A 22,635-nucleotide genomic window follows, 5' to 3' on the forward strand; every position below is an offset into this window, starting at 1 on the left:
AAATAAACTTAATAACATTATACATGAAGATAGCTTATTATTATTAAGTAATGATATAAAATTAGTAATATATCATATTATTATATCAGTACATCATACAATATGTCATATAACATAGGTGGGTATGTGCATAATTTGGAATTTATTTATTTAGTCATGTTTATGTAGTGTATATTGGAGGTGGTCACCCTTTGAGAGTTGTATGCAACGACATTTCTTTTTAATATATGCTGATGAGTGTACATTCAAAGTTTGTGTGTGTGTGTGTGTGTGTGTGTAATGGGGCAGAGAAAGCACTGCATTTGGAGAGGAGTTCAGCGTCAAAATCTTTCTCTGATCAGAAGATACCCAACCACAATAATTTGGGAGTCATTGTTCACCCTTGATTTTGAACACAATATTTAGAATCCAAGATCTACATTATTATATCAACTATAACATCTCTTAACAGACATTCAATACTCAGGTTTTAATTTTAAGAATTCTCTTTTCAGATATCTTAAGAGACAGATGACTATTTAGAAAATCACACCATTTCTTTCAAATTAAACCACTGTCAGAAGAATGAGGAAGTAAAGTGGTCAAACACTGGATATTCTTCTCCAATAAGGGAGAAATTATTTACTCATATTTGGGGATTTCTTTTAAAAAATTATGAAGCTTTTAAAATGAGAGGAAGTAAATATGCAATATTGGTGCCTGGAGATTATTGGACTATAATTGTTATCATTCCCAGGTATCATAGCTCATGTTCACCACCAAATTGGGAAAGGTTGGCTTGTACTGTTCTATGCTTATTTCACTGTTTCACAAACCTATGCTTACATTTGTAAAGTTGGCCCCACCAACCCTGGCCCCATTTTTGCTACAAGAAAGAGCTGATTAGTTATACATCTAATAAAAACTACGGATATCTGCCAAGAATTGGTGGGTGTTGGGCAGCATATGAATTTATTATGGTTCATCGTATAGTAAGCCAGAAGTTTAGATTAATTTGGCATTTCTTTCCACCTATCCAGTCTTTCCCAAGCAGATGTTATTCTTTTGATGATACTAAAGATATTGACACAGGATCTAAGCTGTTGCAAGTATAGCTGCTTTTTGCAATTGACTGATGGCGATTTTGTCCCTGCTAGTGGTGTTTTGAGATTGCACCCAAGGTGCCTATCACTATTGCTACTATCTTTGCTTTCTTTTGCCAGTAGTCATTCTACTTCTATTTGCAGGCCTTTTATTTTGTATTTTTCTCCAGTACTATTTTGCTGTCTCCAGGTATAGCCACATCTACTCTCCAGACTTTTTCAACTTTTTTATTGACAATTGGGAAGTCTGTAGTGTTATGTAGCAAGTGTTTATCTGTTTGAATTCTCAAGTCCCATCTTAGCTTCTTCATTTTCTATTGCTTTGTCTATTTTGTGTTCCCACCAGTTTGTGCTTGCAGGCAGGTGGTATTTCTTGTAGATATCCCAGTGCACCATTGTTGCTATTTTAACATGCCATTGTTTGTAGTCAGCCTGTGCAATCTTCTTGCAGTAGCTAATTAGGTTGTTCTCTGTTTCTCTCTATGAGTTGCTGCACCCTGCACCCAAGAGCTCCACCCTGCATCTAAATTGTGACCTCTTTTCTCCCACAAGATCAAATATTATGAGTCTCTATGTACTGAGCTATACATTGGATCAAGATGATAATGAAATGTTTTCAAACAAGAGGATTTAAATAGAAAAATACCTGTTCTCTATTCCAGTTATGTCTCTCCTGATATATCTGCTATATTTTTAAAAACATTTCCTCAGCCTGATGTACAAAATATGTTTAAACTATATTTGTAAATCAAAAATGGAATTTAAGTGTATGCTTCTGTTAACAGAATCATTTTGTACTTATTGGATGTGAAAGGAGTCTCACCCTTCTGCAGCTCCCTGTACTTTCTTAAAATCTGCTGTTTTGAATCCTAATCCTTTTGAAAAACTGGGAGGGGAGGGGGGGCTCCACAGCAGAGGAGAGATCATTCTAAGTATAAAAAGTTGGATACCAACCAATACATCCAAACAAATCCTCATCTTACAAACACAATTGGGACTGGAACTTCAACTGGTAAACAATGTAATCATTAAATGAGTAGCACCCAATTTTATGACCTTTGGGTGATAGTTGTTAACTAAATCACACAATACTTAAGAAAATCTGGCTTTCCCATTGACTTTGCTTGTTGTAAGCTCCCTGGGAAAGTTGCAAATAGAATACAGCCCATTAGTTTGGAACCCACATTACGTATCCGATATTAACACAGTTGAGAAAGTCCAGAAATATTTCACAAGAAGAGTTCTCCACCCCTCTATTCGTTGCAGAATACCTTATGCCGCCAGACTTGAAATTCTAGACCTAGAAAACCTAGAACTATGCCGCCTTCGGTCTGATCTAAGTATAGTATATAAAATCATACATTGCAATGTCCTACCTGTCAATGAATACTTCAGCTTCAACCATAACAATACAAGAACAAACAATAGATACAAACTCAAGGTTAATCGCACCAAACTTGATTGCAGGAAATATGACTTCAGCAACAGAGTGGTCAATCTCTGGAACATTCTACCTGACTCTGTGGTTTCTTCTCCAAACCCCAAAAACTTTAACCTTAGACTTTCTACTATTGACCTCGCCCCTTTCCTCAGAGGTCTGTAAGGGGCATGCATAAGCGCACCAACGTGCCTACTGTCCCTGTCCTATTGTTTCTTTTATTTTTCTTATATGTATCCATGTATTCATAACTATGTTTTTACTTATACCTATTATCTTGTAAGCAATTGACAAACCAAATAAAATAAAAAACCATGTCACCCACGATGCTGTATCTGTCATAAATGCATGCCAATTGCCAAAGACCCAAATACTGATCACATGACCATGAGGCAACTATAACAGTTGTAAGTGACATGATCCTTGGTAAGTCCCTTTTTTCAGCACAGTTTTAACTTTGAATGGTCTTAAGTCAAGGACTATCTGTACCACATATCTACCTACTCAAATTTTAGTGTTCTACTTTGCTTATTTAAAGAAGAAAATCATACTCTGTTTGGGACATCAACTTTCTAAGACTTTATCTTAAAGGCCTACACGTCTCTGTATATGCATGTTGGAAAATAGGGATAGGACTTCAAAATGTATTCTTTTGTCAACTACTCTGAGACGATCTTAAAAGAACTGCTACTCACTGCTGTGCAGGAAAACTTCTCAATGTCAATCAAAGCAATCCTGGTAAGAGGAAACATTTGCATATGTATAAATGTATTTTTCCACAAAGTACTTAAGTATTGAATACAGATGCTAAAACGGCCACTTCAGAGCACACATACTGTGTCCATAACAATTTATTTTGAAATCCTATAAATGCCTTTGAAGAGAAATTGTATAAAAAAATCCACCCAATACTGTTATGCAGAAAAGTCATGTAGAATATAGCAAATTATACATTCATTTTAATGTCTGACACTTGATGTGCAGAAAGCAGAGTGTCCAACACTCCTGGAAAAAAGTGGTAAAATATGTTGGCTTACGTCCAGATAATTCCTTCCCATACAAGTGGCCAAGAAATAGAAGGATCTATGCTCACACACATGAGCAGATTATAACAAAGCTTAGGGAATCTATTGTCTGCTGTGCAAATTATTCTAATAGTGTGCTGTGATGGAAACAGAGAGCTGATTCACTGAACCCTTTTTAGCAATGAGAGGCAGACATATTTAAGCCATATCACTTAACACTTCACAGACTTCTTAGAGGTAGTATAAAAAGATACAATAAAAGAAATATAAATATTGTTCCCATGCAATAGGGTATGTGAAAAAGCTTTGCACCTGAGTCCTAGTCCTCATACGCAGAGAATATTTATTTTCCTTTAAGTTGATGAAAAGAATTCTAAAAGGATAAGCAGTTATGAATTTGGATTTGCCACTGATCACAAACTTCTGACTGTGTTCATGCATGTTTTTATGCTGTTAATCCTTGGTCTATATTGGATTGGTTAAGCCATTCTATTGATCTGGTTTAAACAACTTGGATTTCAAGATTTTACTAATATAGTAAACTAAAGAGTAATTTTTAAAAAATAACAAAATAGATTTCCCAAATCTGTATTCTGCCTATCCTAAGGATTCATAGTGTGAATATGAATATTTCAAAAACACCATACAGTATTTGAAAAAAAAATGCAGGAGAATTTGAATCTATTCAGAAGACTTTTCTTACTTTGAAGAAATGTGATATTATTTAGTCCACGGAGCCTTTGTCAGAGTAGGGCAAGGATCAGAATCAGCATGCACAATCCTATGAACCTATTTACTTCTTTATTGCTAATATGTTTATTTGAATAGTCTGCTTTTAAAAGCCATAATAAAATACTTCTGAACAATAGAGAGGGCTGAAGATGATGTAGCAGAAAAGTAAAACATAAAATAAAACTAAGCCTAGCCCCACTCCTTGGCAGAAAAGAATAGCTGCAGGGAGTTTTGCTGTTCTCTCTCTGCCAGCTACAACATTTTGATGCAGCTGTTGAAAACCCTGGGACTGATACTTAGTTTGTAGATTAAGGCATGTATATTAATCACTGTCTTTTGTGAACTACCATGAACATCTGAATAAAAGAAGTGATATAAATGAAATCACATGCAATGTCTACACATATCCATGTCTCCTACTAAATACAGATACTGAATAAAAAGTACAAAAATAATCATAGCCAAAGAGATGAATGTACAAATCCCATTAGATATACAGTGCCTAGGTTGGTTGGAACATAGTCATAACATGTAAGAAATGTATTAGATAATATTCTTCCTAAAACTAAACAAGTTTGGGATTTGTTAGTGTTTGGTTGAGAGTCTGTCTGGAAATTTGATGCACGTTATCATTGTAGAACCAGTTTGAACCGACGCCCCCACCCCACCTTATTTTCAGTTAATGATAATCTTCAAGGCCATAACTTAGTGATTGAGAATTTGAGTTTAGTTCTCATATAGAACTCTGGAGAATTACTTCAGCACTGAACTAGATGGACCTAAGGGCTATCTCAGACAAGCAATTTTACTAAATGTCAACTCTGCATTATTCATTCATTCATGAATAAGCAAACGTCTATGTTCTAAATATGTGCCAAAGATTACTTTTTTATTCATCCAGATATTAAGAGTGATGTTTATGGATGTATGTTCTGCCTTAGGTAGATTTTTATCTTTCACCAGAACATACTTTCTATCTGTTACCTCAATAAAATCAGATAGAAACTACCATGAGTGACCTTGGGAAAAAAGCTCTGCGCAGCCAGCATTTGCCTTGTGAAGGGCCAGGTTAGGCATGCTTGATGAGCAATGGGAGCAAAAAACCGTGAAGGTCAGCTAGTGTGACAGGGGGCAAAAAGGGCTTGGATGTGGAGAGGTAGGCGGATGGAGGGCGTGGCAGAACCCCCTGCAGTCTGATGGGCCCTCAAGCAACTGAAGTTTGATCACATGACTGAGTTGGCACTGTAACAACCATAACTTGGGGGGGCGGACAGAAGTCCCTTTGCAACTCACTAATATCACTTTCAGCAGTTGTTGAGTCAATGGTCATAAGTCAAGGGTTACCTGTCACCTTTTCAATGATAACACTGACTATAGATACATCAAATATGGCAGCCCAATCCAAACAATAACTAGGTTCACATATCATACTAGGTCAAAACCAAACAAAATATACCAGAGCAAGCTATATGAACCTGGAACATGCATTCTCCTTAGTGTGTTGGTAATATGTTGACTAGCCTTCCATAAACTGGTTTCCTCCAGAAAGCTGATTTAGGACAATTTCTTTCTGAATACTACCCCTTCCAGAAAACACAACATTCTAAGGAAATTACACTGATGGTATACCTTCCTTTTCTTTCCTAATGCCAACATTATTTTTTGCCTTTGCATCTCAAGAAACAATAGAATTGAAAAAGAGCTATAGCTCCAAGCAGTTTCTCAACTCCAGAACCATCCAGTTTAACAGAGGGTGTGGTTGTGTGATAGCCTACAGGGGTAGCTTAGGCAAGTTACCACAGATGTTTTAGTAACATCAGTGTTTTCAGAGAATCTAGCAAAGAATTGCTAATATTTTCACAAAGCAATTAAGAGTAGATTTATGTAGCAGATGGATTCATCACCAAGCTAGTTTTCAATTGAAAGAAAGCATATTCTGGTCACTGAGAAATTACACAATTTATATTCCACAAATATCATTGAATAAAGGAAGTCCAGAAAAGAAGTTAGATATGAATGAGGTAGGAGAAATTTTCAAAAGTATTTTCTTGGGGCCTTATGTAACTAAACATCTTCAAGAGTCAACACTCGTCTTGCTGAATTAGTTGGGTAAATTCAAATAACTTTAATTTGGTAAATTTAGTCAAAGTGGTTTTCTTAGTAACAATATGGAATTGGTTTATTCCAGCATTAAAAAAAAATATTCTTAGTCTAGCCTGCAGCCTCGAGATTTTTTTATGAAATCCAGAACTAAAGTTTAAATCCTGCTTTTTGAGATCACCCAAGGTCAGTCAGTTATTCCACTATGAGAGAATATGTAAATCTAGCCTTCAGGTGCATTCAAATTGCCCTTTATCTTGTAAACATCCATGAGTTAATGGTAGATGTGTTAACGCATGCAGGACCTGGAAGTGGAAGAACAGATGCCAGAAACCTTACCTGGAGCTAAGTCTCAGCATTGTTCTTTCAAGTTTAACTTTTGTTAAGATACTTCCTGTATGTTTACATACGTCATAAATGTTTGCTCTAACTGAAGGGATCATGCAAATCTTATGCATAAAAGCTAAAAAATTCCCTGTCTTTCCACTATATAAAGCACTTGTATTTTTTTGTCTGCTCCAGTCAAAATTCTGTTGCATAAATTATTAACCTTTTCCCACTCACAAATTAAGTACACCCTGCAATCATATACTATTTCACTCAAGAAATCCCTTCTTTATCTAAGCTAAATATAGCATCACAAAATCATAGAGCTGGAACAGACTTGGGAGGTCTTGAAGTCTAACCTTCTGCCCAAGTAGGAGTCATTATACCACCTCAAATTGTTGTCCAATCTTTTCTTGAAAACTTCCAATTATGTAGCACCCACAACTCTGAGGCAAACTGTTACATTGATTAATCATTCTTACTGTCAGGATATTCTTATTTCCAGGTTGGATCTCCCTTCAATAAGCTTCCACCCATTGCTCCCTTATGACAGCACCTCAAGTATTGGAAGACTGCTATCACGTCTTCCTTAAGTCTTCTTTTTATTAGGCTAAGCATATTTAGTTCCTTTAGCTATTCATCGTAAGATTTAGCCTCCAGACCAATTATCATCTTTGTTGCTTTTCTCTGCACTCTTTCTAGGGCCTCAGCATCTTTTCAAAATTATGGTGACCAGAACTGTATCCAGTATTCCAAATGTGGCCTCATAAATGCAATAATAGAACGGTACCATCATTTCCCGTGATCTTGATGCTATCCTTCTGGCTTTTTAGCAGCTGTAAAATATTGCTGAGTCATACGGTATTTACAGGAGAAATGATGGCTCAGCGGTTAGAGATGCTAAGTTTGTTAGCTGGAAAACTAACAGCCTGGGTTTGAGACCCAAATGCTGCATGATGGAATGAGCAGCTCCTTTCCCACTTAATTCGAAAACATGCAAATGAAAGTAGATAAACAGGTACCACTTCAGTGGGAAGTTAACAGCGTTCCATGCCCCTTGGCATATGGTCATGCTGGCCACATGACCACAGAAATGTCTTCAATGGCTCCTCAGCTAAGAAATGGAGATGAGAACCACCTCCTAGAGTCAGACATGACTGGACAAGGGAAACCTTTTACTTACTTATGATAAGCAATGGTCCACCAGGACAACTTGATCCCTCTCACAGGCACTACTGTTGGGCTTGGTACTGCCTATTTGGTATTTGTGCATTTGGTCTTTTCTGCCTAAATGAAGAAGGCCTTACTTTTCTCATCACTGAGCTGCATCTTGTTACATAGGACCCAAAGCTCAAGTCTCTCAAGATCCTTCTGAAACTTGGGTTTATCTTGTTTGTAATTCCCCACACTTGGTGTCATCCACAAATCTGATAAGCACCTCTTCAATCCCCTCATCTAAGTCATTTATGAAGATACTGAAGAGCACTGGCCCCCAAGACAGATGTACACTACTGCATGTTTTCCTCCATGTAGATGAATTGCAGGACTACATGCTAAATGCAGTTAGTCAGTCAACTTCAAATAAATCTAGTGGTGGTATTTTCTATCTTATATTATTCTAACTTACCAAGAAGTAGGCTGTGGTCTACTATGTCAAATGTCTTACCGAAGTCAGTCTAAGTAAACCATGTGCACAGCATTTTTCTGGTCCACTAATTTAGTACTTTTCACATAAAGCAATATGATTTGTTTAGCATAATCTCTTTTTAACAAGCCTATGCTACTCTTAGTAATCACCTTGTTCATTTCTAAGCACTCACAAATCCACTGCCTGATTCTCTTTTCCAAGATTTTCCCAGGTATTGATGTCAAGCTGATTGTCTATAGTTTCCTGGACCTTGGTTCCCCCCCACTTTTGAAGATTAGAACCACATTGGCTCTTTTCCAGTCCTCTGAAGTTCCCCCATGCTTCAGTAGTTCTGAAAAATTTCATTTAGTGATTCCAATATCACATCTGCCAGCATGCCTATACATGCTTCACTATGGAATCTTTAATATTTTCTGAGCTTGGTTGTTGCTTACAGATGTTACATTACCCAACTAGGTAATAATCACCTATATTACTGATGATGTTACCTAATTGGGTATTGAAATTCTTGCAAATAACCAAGCTCAGAGAGCACTAAGGACACCACAGTTCAGTCCTGAGCTACATATATTTCCTTTTATTGGATGCATGCTTTACCTTTGAAACTCTCCACAATTTCTACTTTAAAAATATTGAAGCAGAGACAAATTTCTGTCATTTGACCATTCCCACTAATAACTCATAGCTCTTCCAGAAATATCCAGTAATCCCAGTACATCAAGTGATCCCAGTTACGTCTTCTTTGCTTGCCTCAATCTTGTCAAGCACAATTTGTTATAATCCATTATCTGCTTGTATCACATGCCCAAATAATACGAATGCTTGCCCAGAGACTTATTTATTTAGTTATTCTCACACTTTGCATTATCTTAATTCAAGAAAGATCTCTGAAGGAAGAAAAACTGGTTCTACATATTTTACTTTAGTCAAATATTCCCATGAAATTCCTTCTTAATTCTGTATGAAAGCTGACATTAAGATCAACATGATTAATTGATTATTGGCCTTATCTTGACCATTTCTTCCCATCATCTGGGGATGAACTATTCCACCTTTCATGTAAGTTCTTATTTACTATTCATTTTGGCTACATCATCTATCATATATCTGACATAATCTTAAAAATGCTGAAATGTGCTATCAGAGCTTCGGGGTATAGAATACTTTAGGGACAAACTTCATTTTCCTCCCCAATTAGCAGATTAAAATCCATTGACTTTACAGTTAAAGGTACAGAATGCAAATGTATTCAGTAATGCTAGAGCAAGCAATCTTTCCTGTTGTCATAGCTGCAGACTAAAGACAGTTACTATCACCCTGGTTGAACCACGCAGTTCAAGTCACTGGGGGTACTTTAAACAAGCCTGCTGTAAACCAGCATGGGAAAACATATGGGAAGTTTTTCATTCTAAATTAGCCATACAGGTAGACCTTGGGTTACAATGGTAACTGGGACTAGGATTGCCATTACTAAGAAATGCAGTCATAAAATATGATATCATATGACCATGTCGCTTAGCAACAGCAACCCCAGCAGTCCTGGTTGCCTTTATAACCCCAAAATGTGCAGGTTTTTAAAAAGGAAGGTTATTAAAAAGGAATCCCAGTTAAGAAGCACCGGGGTGCCACAGGAGGCTAGTATGGTGCCGTGGGGAATGGGGTAGGCTAGAAGATGCACTGGCAGGGAGGATATAGGCCACAGATGAGTCAAGGGAGACTGGGGGGGGGGGGCGAGGCTTATTATGGGTAGGGGATGCTGCAGGTACAATTCAGTTTACTGACATCATACTGTTGGATCACCAGGAAAAGTCTACAAATATTTAATAGGAGGATGAAACAGGTATCAAGGTTTGCACAAGAGAATTCTGTGCTACTTTTCAATATGTTATTCCTGTAGCTTTTTTTTTTAATTTGGTATTTTCCATTTCAGTTGGTTTTTTTTGTTCGTAATGTCCGATTCAATTGTCTTTACAAGTTATTAGGAGATGCTTTTCACTTTTTAAGTGTCGATTGAATGCAAATCTAATGTAATTCTCTGTTAGAAATGTATAAAATTTTAAAATGTGAATGTAATTCTGAATTTTACAGCAAAAATTCAAATTGTTATAAATTAGTTGAGCATAGGACACTGCAGAAAAAAATACTTTCTTACAATGGAAAAATGATGCCACCCCACCTTTGCAATCTTTGACTGATAATTTCATCCTCTGCTTATCAGCTAGCTTTGTATTGATGTAATGGAAAGACTGATCGATATTAGTATGTGGTCAAAGTTTAATGCTATTTTTAAAAATTGAGCTGCTTATATACTTTTTATACTTTATTCTTTTATCCTTTCTTTCCTAGTCTTTATACAAAAACATAAGATATACTGAGACTCATCTCAGAACACTAAACCATGATACAGCATTGCCTGGAAATATAATTAGTGGGATTTCATTTCCAAAGAAATGGAGCAAAAGGTCAGGATTTTTATTTAGTGAATCTAATACTAAGTTACATACAATGATCAATCCTTGATGTAATCCTTAAATCCATCGGAAAAACTCTAACCAAGATCTAAAAATCTGAATTCATCTAGTTGCCCCAAGAAATCAATCTCTACATACAAAGTCCAGAAAGCAAACATAAAATTTTAAAAATGTAGGGGATACACTATTTCTTTGGAAGCCTCACTCCATGAAAACTCAGTGGTTTGGACATTAAGATTTATTTGAACAAATTTCAAAAGGCGGTGGGTGAAATTTTTAAAAAATTGAATTCTGACTGGTTATTCAATATGCCCAACACAAGTCACATGTCACATGCCCACATACCAACTACTGCCTATTGTTGTTAGCTCAAAGGCCTCCAACAAGATGAATTGAGAATACAGAGAAGTATATAAAATACGGAGAATGCTTTGGAAATTAGTTCAGTCTCTAAAAATAGAAACCCTAAAAATATTTAAATACATTCATTATTGAACCACCTAATAATTACAGTGTCAACCTTAAAACTCAGAAGATAAATTCATATTACACAAAAATGCCAACTATTTTTAACACTAATATTTAGAGCTACTCATTCTACTAAATATTGAATTCCAAAGCCAATAATGTTTTTACCCACCATGACAGCTGATGGCTTTAAAACATTACCCTCAGTATTAGGATCATCCATTTTACCAGCCATCATAGTAGCCAAAAATATAGGTAGAAAGATAAAGTTTCTTTCTAGAAAGAAAAGAAAACCCGTGTTTCTTTAGACCACAAACTATTTATTAATCTAGTAACTGAAAGGTTGAACACAAAAATGTCTTCACATAAAGATGTAGTTAAAAGCATTTGGCAGTGATGTGAATAAGCATCACTGGGTGGAACAATACTGTTTCACAGTCAACCAAGGGAAAAATTACTTTTGATTAAAATCCAGAATGCCATCACCTGAGCACCAGCTACTCTGTAGCCATCTCCACCAAGTGGAGCTACTTTCCATGGCATCTTCTGTTCCAAAGTACATCTATGCAAGGTAATAAATTAAAATTGGCAAGATCTCAGGATAAGGTAACTTGTTTTTGCAGATGATATCTTAATAATACAACATCAGAGTGTAGGTTGTCTAAACGTTTATGATAAAAACAAGACCATATTAGAAAGAGGAAGAAGTCTTAAATGAAAGATCAATATTATTTCACAAATATACATCCACTGTGATTTCAATTAAATGTGCTAGTAAAAACACAAGTTAGATTAAATCCTGTACTTGTGTTAATAAAACAGAACTATGCATTACCAGAAGTAGGTGGCTAGGGGATAGATTTTCATATAAGCATGCATAAAACAGGTGAAGCAAGATCCATTCTTTTACCATAAAAAATGCAGGGCTTTTTTTAATAGGCAAAAAAGTAGGAAGAAAACTTTTACCTGCAAGGCAAAGATGTACAAGCTTTGAATAAAATCAAACTTGATGGTTGATGGGTCAACCTTAGCAAGAAAGATGTCTGAAGCCAACTCACTCTTTCTACAGAAACAAAATGCATGAATTAGAAACCAGGACCTACCATTGAGACCATTTGGGATGCTCCGGTGGTGAAGAGGAGCAGAAAGGTCATCCATAGATCTCCTGATGGCTCCAGCTTTGTTTTCAACAACTTTGTGATGGTGAAGGAGATGATGGTGGTGATCTGGACTTCCTGCACTGCCAGCGCTGGATGTACTACTCCCATCTCCAACATCCCTGGTTCCAGAACCCCCATTGAGGTTGGTGAGACTAGCTTGGCTATCTATGGAGCTTCGGGAGCCTGCTCCATTCCTTTCTTCATCCAGCATTAGCACAATTTCCTTCAGCTCAACATTTTCTCTCAGAAGGGATTCTTGCTTGGCTTCCAATTCTTTCAGCTTCTGCTGGTACATTCCAACTTCCTTCCACATTACACCTGCAGTGTGTCTCCCAAACCTCTGCCATTCTCTCGACAGCTTTTTCCCCTTTTGCCTGTCATCATCCAAGAAACAGCAGAGCTCCCTCAGTTCCTGGTTATCATCCTGAAGCTTCTGATTAACTTCTTTCAAACCCCTGATCTCATGCAGGTGAACTTGGAGTCTTCTGTTCACATCTTTCATCAAGTTGCTGTGCTCCACCATCAAGTTCATTTTTTCATTCTCCACTTTCTTCAACCTTTTCACCAATTCTTCCTTGTTCCATCTCAACAGATCATCTTCTGTCATTTTGCTCAGGTCTTCCTTTGACCCTTCCACAGAATTTTTTGACATATTTATATTCTATTTCTACTCCTTTGGAAGGAGATGAGACAAAAACTGTTCTTTTCAAGGAATATATTTTAAATATTCTGCAAGTTTAATATTCACAGCAACATTGTGGAATGTAATTTTGTATTTTAAAAATCCTACAATTCTTCAGGGAGCACAAGAACACAAAAAACTGTAAATCCACTCATTTCTGTAAAATGTTCTCTCTGCCTTGCAACTCCCATACCTAAATAAAATAAAAATGAAAAAGAATGAAAGCTTCATATATATATAGAGAGAGAGAGAGAGAGAGAGAAAGACAGACAGACAGAGAGAGAGAGAGATTTAAAAGCCTTTCAAAAGTGAAGCAAGTCAACTTACCCAAGGCTAACACAGCCCCAGCAATAAGAATAAAATGTGTTAGCTTAAAAATCAACCTGCTTGGGTTCAGTATCCACGCCGCGTAGATTTCCAACAGATAAAAGCTATATGAGGTTGTGAAACGGTCAGGTTCCAAGCTGAAATGACCCAGCCCCTCCGTCCGCAGCAATTAGAGTTGGAAAGAATAAAATAAAATGCAAATTTTTAAAACCGATCCCTTCCTCCGCTTTTTTTTTTTTATGCTTTTAGTTCTAAGACAGCCCTCCGGATGATGTCAGTCTCTTTGTAAAACTGCATTTAAATTTTCAGAACAACCATCGGAAAGGAACTGAGAGAGCATAGATTCTGGAACAAGGCATCGCCTATTTCAAGCCAGAGGGAGGAAAGAAGGAAGACGGGAAAGGACATTCCAGGATGAGAATGTGCAGTACACCTTGGAGAAGCAACGCGAAAAAATAAAAGCAAGGACCTAAAATAAAAGAGAAATCCAATAAGCACAGCTGCTTATCTCCGCGTACCGCTCCACTCGATCCTCCGGCACTGCTCAGTTTTATGGGAGGGAGGGAATTAGCGGGTTTGGCTCCTCCTCCTGACTCCTGATTGGCCAATCAGATGGTCCGGGCTCGGTTCTTCTCCATGCCCCAGCGTGGCGCGTTCAGGTTGCATTTCATTTTCCGCCTTGGGTCGGGTTACGGGGAGAAGCGATAATTTCTCCCGCAGCCAATGAGCGGGCGGCATGGGCGCATTTCAAAAAAGCAGGTACAAAGGCAAAGGTAGAGCGCCGTGCCTCTCTTAAAGGGGCCGCGGTCTGTTTTCTACCTCTGCCTGGAGAGGGCTCCGAGGAACCATCCTGCATCCCTTCCCTTGCCCGCGACTTTCCCTAAAAGTCTGCTCTAATCCGCTTCTTATTTAGGAAGGGAAGTTGGACGAGAGGATGCAGAGTTTGGGGGCGGAAATAAGCGAGTTGCCCTGTGGAGCCAAAAGGGCCGTCGGGTCTACTTCAGTTCTTGCTGGGGGGTTTTCTTTGATGTTGAGGCCTCCTCCCCCCACATCCAGCCCCGTTTAAATGGCATTTTCTCCTCGTCCCCTCCGTCTTTCTGCCCGGGCGATCCACGGGCACCATTTTGAGGACGACGAACGCGTGGAGAAAAATAGTTCGAGGGCTCGCCATCCTGTCTTTCACTCGGTCTTCATCACGAGTGGGAAAACTGTTTGGGAAGGCCGCGGGTGGGGTTGCCGAGAAAGCCCCACGGAGCGCTCCCCTGGGCGAAAAAAACAAAAAAACCTTTGCGAACTGACAGGAGGCGCTTTGCAGAAGGGCTTCAAAGCCCCGGGGCCGTCTTCGGTGGCGGTAAGCGATCTGGGTTGAATAATTCCTGCCGACCCCGAGAGGGCGACGAGGAGAAACCGGGAGCCTGCCTGGTAGCTGTACGCTTAGGCCGAAGCGACTCGGGGCTTGTGGGGAAAATCCCGCCTGAATTCAGGAGGTTATTTTGGGCGAAGTCGTGTGAAAGGCGAGGCTGATGTGAGGTAGAAAGAAGGGGGCTTTCCCCCTCTTTTTTTTTGCTTTGGACAGCAAACTAAAAAAATGGGGGGAGAGAACCTAACCATTGAGGTCCCTTTATGCTTATGTTGTGCAGAGCCCAGCGAGAAGGCCTGTTCAGTAAACCATGGTTTACAGTGAAGCCCCTTGTGTCAGCAACAGCTTTGTAAACTCGGACCACCACCACACCATTTTCAGTCGCCTCCTATTATCAGAGACCGCCTGGACAAACCCCTGCAATTTATTAGTAAGTTTTTCAGAAGTGGTTTGCCATTGTCTCCTTTCTAGGGCTAAGAGAAGGTGACCGGCCCAAGGTCACCCTGCTGCCTTTGTGCCTAAAGCAGGACTGGAGCTCATGGTCTACAGCAGGGCTCTCCAACCTTGGGCACTTTAAGCCTGGAGGACTTCAACTCCCAGAATTCCCCAGCCAGCAAAGCTGGCTGGGGAATTCTGGGAGTTGAAGTCCTCCAGGCTTAAAGTGCCCAAGGTTGGAGACCCCTGGTCTACAGGTTTGTAGCCTGATGCCCTGATACCTAAGTGCAGTGGTGGGATTCAATTTTTTTTACTACCGGTTCTGTGGGCGTGGCTTGGTGGGCGTGGCAGGGGAAAGGATACTGTAAAATCTCCAGTCAGAGGTGGTATTTGATGGTTCTCCAAACTACTCAACATTTCCGCTACCGGTTCTCCAGAACTGGTCAGAACCTGATGAATACCACCCCTGCCTAAGTGGCTGACACTATAAACTTAATACTCTTTAAAATAGTGGGAGGCTGGCAACATTACTGAGCTACTGGAAGCCTTGGGGATTTGGAGAGATAGTCATTGGTACTGACACAAAGTAGATCACAATTGCCTATTTCCCAAAGGGCTTTCCAGAAGGCAAACTGGCCCTTGTTCCCTGCCTACCCACTCATGATAGCTCTGTATTTACTCTGCATTAAAATAGCCCATTTTCAGATATAGGGCAGTCTTCCAAACAATGCATTTCTAAGAATGCCTTTGGGGCCTATTTGGATCAGCAGTTTTGCACAATAAAGATATTGCTGGGGGTGCTGTGCTTTGCTTTGCAGCATGGCAGGTTCTTGTTCCTTTATTTTAATTAAAATATTTTTTAAAGTATGCTAAGATGATAGTAGAAAGCCTGACATACATCAGAAGTGTTCACAAGTATGTTTGCTGTTGTGGTGTCAAATTGCCAATCCTGTTCTAATCAAGCTCCTCCAACTGATGCTGTCCAAATATTGTCCTGTTTGCATACCACTAAGCAACAGTATTTTAGCCTAGCATGTGATCTAAGCCTGTAGTTATTGATTCAGTGTGCCACATAAATCCAGAAAATTGCTCCATTATATGAATGGATAACTGTTTTGGACTTCAGTTCCCATTATACGGTATGTCCTTGTTGACTGTTCCAGTTAAGGCTGATGGGTATTGTAGTTCAGAAATATTTAGGCTATCTGAATGGTTTGATCTTGTATATTTACACAACACAATCCGAAGTTTTGTAATCACAAAATTGGTGATTTCATAACTCTGAAGCCAGTGTGTGTTAAGATTAATATTATTAAAATTAAGGAATGATTCAAGAAGTTTCTTAATTCAACTTTTACCCAATGCTTTTATTCAAGTGGAAAATTAAATTCTTTACAAGTAGTTCTCAATGTATAAATATTCATTTAATAACCATTCAAAATTATAATGGCACTGAAAAAAGTGACATGTTTTTCACACTTATGACCATTGCAGCATCCCCATGTTCACATGATCACAATTGACAAATGTCATGTATTTATGATGGATCCAGTATCTTGGGCTCATGTGATCACCTTTTTGTCACTTTCTGAAAAAGTCAGTGGGAAAGCCAAATTCACTTAACAACTGCAGTGTTTCACTCAACAACTGTGCCAAGAAAGGTTGAAAAATGGGGCAAAATTCATTTAACTGTCTTGCTTAGCAATGGAAATTTTGGGCTCAGTTGTGGTTGTAAGTGCAGGAGTACCTATATAGTTTATTTTTGAGTAAATATGTATAAAATTACATATAGGAAAAGAAGAGGCAGAGCAGGGGATAGAGTCAAGAGAGAAGTCAGCCTGGAGTCATTATGTTCCTGCAAACAGTCCAAGTCCAGCTTTAGATGACAGGCTGAGCCTATGTGAGCATTAAAAGCATCATAAATCATGAGTCTGCACATTGGAAGAGATCTAACTCCAGTCCACCTTGAATGCCTTCTTATTCCTGCTCATTTCCCTTTACCATTAGGTCAGATTCTTAGAGAGAGCTTAAGTTTGCAAAAAATCTTTATACTCATTTGAACTGTTCGAATCTCTGATTTCCCCAGCACTTGATATCAGCCTCCTCTTGAATTCTTTTAATACTTATCTAGCACTAAACTAGTGTATAAAATGTGCATAAACATAAGCAATAAAATCAGCTTAACTGGAACCTAGTATAGTTCTGATTCTTGTGCCTGACATTACACTACAGTTAGCTTTTAGAATTTGTGTAAAATCTTGGATTTTATTTATTTGGAAAGTTATACAGTTCTCTTTTGAATCAGGTTTTTTTTTAATCAGAGCACTCAAAACTATAATTTTCAATTTAAATTTAGAAAATTAAAAACAGGATCTGGTATGAGTGGTGCAGGTAGTAAAGCAGTAAGAAATAATGATTTAAACAATTTAAAAGTTCAATGATGGTATTGTGATATTAGCATATTAAAAGGTTTGGAAGATTTTAATTATTACTGAGCTGTCTATGTGTGATGGTAATACCTTATATAGAGGGTTTTTCAGTCTTTAGTCTTTTTTTAAGTAAAAAAGTGGTTATACAGTATATAGACAAACATTATTTTCCATATCATATATACTGGTTTCCTTTGTTTCACTAGTTTTTTTAAAAAATCCTACAAGGTTTACAGATTTTTTAAGTGATACAAAATTCTAAAAATACCATGAAAAGAAACAGTGGGATAAAGTGCAAATGCTCCAAGCAATGTGCCTGAACTATTCCATCTTCAGCTTTCTGGAAAAATCTGTTTTCTTCCTTTGAAAATACCAATCAAAAATAATCTGGACACATCTCTAAAGAATAGAAGACATGTATGTCATTTGAAAACAACAGAATTCTTGTAAGTGGGGTGCATGGTTATGATAAATGTGTGCATCCTGTTTCTACAGCTAACTAACAAAGCCAATTCCTGCCCTGTCTCAAAGGAAATTGCCTTTTTCTGTGCTAATTTGTGACAGGGAAATAAGGCTGTTAATAAACAATAGATCAAGCATTCACATTTAGACAGGGGATTTGCATCAAGCTGTGAATGTAAGATTTTTAATGTGCATACCACACTAAGCTTTTTATACCTACCTAATACAGCATCAATGCAGTATAAAATTCACTATATTTAAGAAGACATTTTTCTCTGCTAATGGGAAACAATTGTACTAATACTTAATATGACAAGATTTATGGAAAGCTTGCAAGGCTGGATTTTCTCTGCAGCTGATTATTATTTTCAGGACTGTAAATTAAACCAGACTTACTCTTTTTATGTATGGTATTCCATAAAAAAGCATTTTTCAGCATTGTATGAATACAATTTCCCTACACAGATTTTAAGATAATTTCTAACATCTTCCTTGCTAATCTACCATAATATTTATAAAGCTGGTAGGCCTTAGTAAAAATACCTTTTCTGAGGTGTACTCATAGTTAATTTTTGTTATTAATTATTGTAAATAATTAATTACAGAATCAAATAATTAAAGAAACAAACCCAGACAAACTAAAAATACAAACTAAGAAAAAAGAATATGTTTTTATACTTAATAAATACAGGTTTATTAATAAATACACTATAAATACACCAGCTCAGTTCTGGAATAACTCCAACACAAATGCACAAAGCTGGAGCAGTCCACAAGGAAAGACAACACCAAGGTCCACTGTCCGGGGTCTGGAGAACAGGGTTCAAGGCAAAAGCAGGTCCAAGAGTCCAAGAGTCGAATTATGAATCCAGGGTCTAAAATCAAGAGTGTCAGGATAAGGAAGATCAACTAATTGACTGGTAAATGCTAGGCACCAAAACGGACATGTTGTTCCCAGCATCATTTCCATCTTCCTGCTGGGTTAAATAGTGCCTGGTGCAGCCCATTAAGAGAAGCAAAACTGCCACTTTGCAAGTAGCTGGGCTGATCTCCATTGCTGCAGTCTCTTCTCCATCCTGCATGCTCAGATGGGTGGAAGAGGCAGTTCCTCCTCACTGGCCGACTGCAGCTGCATGCTCCCTCCATCCGAAGCCTCAGGGCTGTCCAATTACAGCTGTCCCTCAACTGACCCATGCTCAGGTAGCTGTTTGTCTGATTGCTCCCTGTGCACCTGCTCCACCGCGCTTGGACTCATCACTCCCTGCTCGGAGCCACTGGCCACCTCCGGTCCCTGACGTGCCCAGCTCATCCTCCAAGCTGGCATTCAGAGGGGTGTCCAGGAAAGCATCAGAGAAGGCCATCACATCCTCTAATTAGAAGAAATCATTCCTTTTTCCAAAATAGATCACACATTTCTGACAATCATATCTAATATAATGTCACATTTCAAATATCACATTTGCCGTTTGTGAATTTTAGGATGATGTTAGGCAAACTTTAAACCTTGATTTTTCTGGTAGTTTATTGATAGCTTTCGTACATGCTTCTCATTCCCCCCTATGAAGTAGACATAATAACTACATTGTTGGCATATAGTAATGCTGGAATTGCACAATCAGCTAAAATAGGTAGGTGATAGACTAAAACAGGAAGTGCTTGGATTATTGGATTTAAATATAAATTAAACAGTAATGGACTTAATATATAAACTTGTCTTACATCTCTATAAGTTGGGATCACTTTAGATAAATGATCCTAAGGTATACATCTTATTCTCTGGGAGATATTTCAGTAAAGTGGCTGAATAAGAAAAAACAGCTTTTTTTCTATAGAAAACTACCTCAAGTCTGTCCCACAGTCTCTTGTTAGATCAAAATCTGACTTAAAATCATCAAGAGTTGCATAAGGGGAATGTAGGGCCTATAATATTTTTCTGACAAATGACAGAATACACCACACAACAATCTAATGCTGATTGTTTTCCTCTAAATCCACCTTCAGCAATTATATTTCCATTTTGTAGCCAATACACTAATTTTAGATAAAGAAATCATTTAAATTTTATTATGCTTAATAAACTTAGACTTATAATTTGTATGGTCAACTATTTCCTTTATTTTTGTGTATCTGTACAATATCCTGATTCCAATAAAATGGGAATTAACCTGTTTTGTTAATATGTGTGAATAAAGTGGCCAAAATCAGCTCACTAATCTTTGTTTTTTCTTATTTTATGTGTGTGGATAAAATCACTTCTAGATGTTAATTTGGTTATAAGATCTTTAGCCTCAGTTATGAACACTAATGACCAATCCGTGAGCTCATAATGAGAGGGAATCAGAGATTACAGCAGATTCCCTTTTAAATATTTTATAGAAATAATCCTCCCATTTATCTGCAGATATTTGTGTGATAGGGCTAAAATGTCTATCTGTAAGGAAATAACTGATTAAGTGCTTAAAATGAAGTGATAGAATTCTCTTCTGTTCCCAAGTGATATTCAGGGACATATTAACATTGATAAGTGGAAGCAATCTCTCGCAGTGATTTATATTTTGTACAACTTTTTGATGAACCAACTTTGGATACTAGTTATAAAACAAACATTGAAATAAGTATTATCAACAATTATTGTTTTAGAATAATTTCACCACTGAACAAAGTAAAAGAAATTTCCATATAAAAGGCAGGAATATCTGCAGAATACAGTCAAAAAGCAGAAGATGGCAGCCACAACAGTCTGATTGAATTTCTGCTTTTTTATGAGCAACACAGTTTTAAAAAAACATAATAATCAGGCAGAGCTTTGATCACAATGTTCTTGGCCAGCATTGAATATTTTTTTTACAAAAAACCATTTCGTGTGTAGATCTTAAGGAAAAAAATAAACAGTACTTAGTATTTCTGAATTAATATATGTATTTTTGACAGCAACATAATTTTGTGGTACTTTAAGGACTGACAAATTTTATTATAAGTGTATTTCACATTAACTAAAAACTGCACTTTAATTTTGCTACTGTAAATTCTTATGAAAATACTCCCTCTACAGGACAAAATCAGAATTGTAAACATTTTTCTCCCAAATCGTGACATTCTAATAACTTTTACCTATTAAGTTTTATTCCTATGCTTAGAGTAAAAAAACACAATAAACCACAATGTACTTGGACTGGCATTAAGAATTAGATATCCTTTCCATAGACTAGTAAACCACTAGTTTCAGATCTCAAGTATATACAAATGCATGCTTCTGACATTTTCAAAGCATGCTAAGCTGCAAAGTCACCTGCTGTATTTATTTATATCTTTATCTACTTGATTAAACCATCATTCATTCATTATATTAATATTCTGATTACAAATGATATAAAATTAATGTCAATGCAAGAGCATATAAGCGGGTGGAATTCAACTGGTGTTATTACCAGTTTGGTGACTACGTTTTACATATCAGCTGTGCTGCCCAATCAGCTGAAAAGCGCTGCGGACGGGTGCACAGCATTTAACAAGCTTCTTTTTTCCTGCTTTTTCAACCTCAGCTGTGCCACATAAAGCAGCTAAGGTTGAAAAAGCAGAAAATAAAGGACAGGTAAGAGCCTGGATGGGTGGGTGGGCCAAACAGCAGCAAACACACAACCGGTTCGGTGTCTGCTTTTCTTCAGAGCTACCGGTTCTTTAGAACTGGACAGAACCGGTAACATCCCACCCCTGCAATTATGACAAATCATGGCTTGAACTATCTTGCTTTGCATGTAATGAGTCTATCTCATTTATTAGTTTCACATTTTAAGTTGCATTACTGAAATAAATGAACTTTTGCACGATATTCTAATTTTTCAAGTTTCACCTGTATGCCCAAAAGCTGCTGGAGTGTGACCAGAAGAGATAAAATCAGAAATGAGACCATAAGAGAAAGATTGGCATAGAACCAGTCCTAAACTACATCCAAAAACAGCAAATAAAGTGGTTTGCTCATCTGGAGAAGATGTCTTGCAATTCCAATTTTATAATATAAAATACATACCATGCATATACAAAAAGAGAAGAAAGTCAAAGAATATGAGGCAGACCCAGAAGAAGATGGAGAGACAACATCAAAGACACACCACAGCAACATCAATTAACAATGGTTGAGGACACCAGAACAGGAGCCAGAACTTTATATCTTCCTTGACACCTGAAACTATAAAAGAAGAGATCATACCTATAGTATTAACAAGTAATTACACTTTTGTATCTCCTGATATTTAATGATATTCTAGATCTGAGAATCACTCAGAGAATAGTAGTTTAGTGAATGCTTACATGTTGTCTAATGAGGAAACCAGACAAACTACCACAGGCATGCAAAAAGCCAGTATTTTTTTCAGCCTTCAATCAAATCAAATTCTTTTTTGAAGGGCATAGCAAAATACTTAAAACTATGTAAAATGATATATCACTATTAACTGTAGTAGTACATCATTGTTTTCAAATACAATTAAAT

At 37.5% G+C, this 22,635-nt stretch overlaps 1 protein-coding gene across 2 annotated transcripts in view; it reads right to left on the reverse strand.

Annotated features, from left to right (window-relative positions):
- Positions 1-14,002, reverse strand: part of CCDC85C (coiled-coil domain containing 85C) — a 170,901-nt gene extending 156,899 nt beyond the window's left edge. For both annotated transcript variants that reach the window (XM_026679404.2, XM_026679406.2), the window contains exons 1-2: positions 13,461-14,002; positions 12,395-13,326 (exon numbers count right to left, since the gene is read on the reverse strand). In XM_026679404.2, the coding sequence (XP_026535189.1) occupies positions 12,395-13,103 (709 nt within the window). In that variant the 5' untranslated portion in view covers positions 13,104-13,326; positions 13,461-14,002. The remainder of the gene's footprint in view (positions 1-12,394; positions 13,327-13,460) is intronic.
- Positions 14,003-22,635: the final 8,633 nt, after the last annotated feature.

This window comes from Notechis scutatus, chromosome 1 (genome assembly GCF_049901735.1).
Source record: "Notechis scutatus isolate UNSWTSFEM ecotype Mainland chromosome 1, rNotScu1.2, whole genome shotgun sequence".
Taxonomy (NCBI): domain Eukaryota; kingdom Metazoa; phylum Chordata; class Lepidosauria; order Squamata; family Elapidae; genus Notechis; species Notechis scutatus.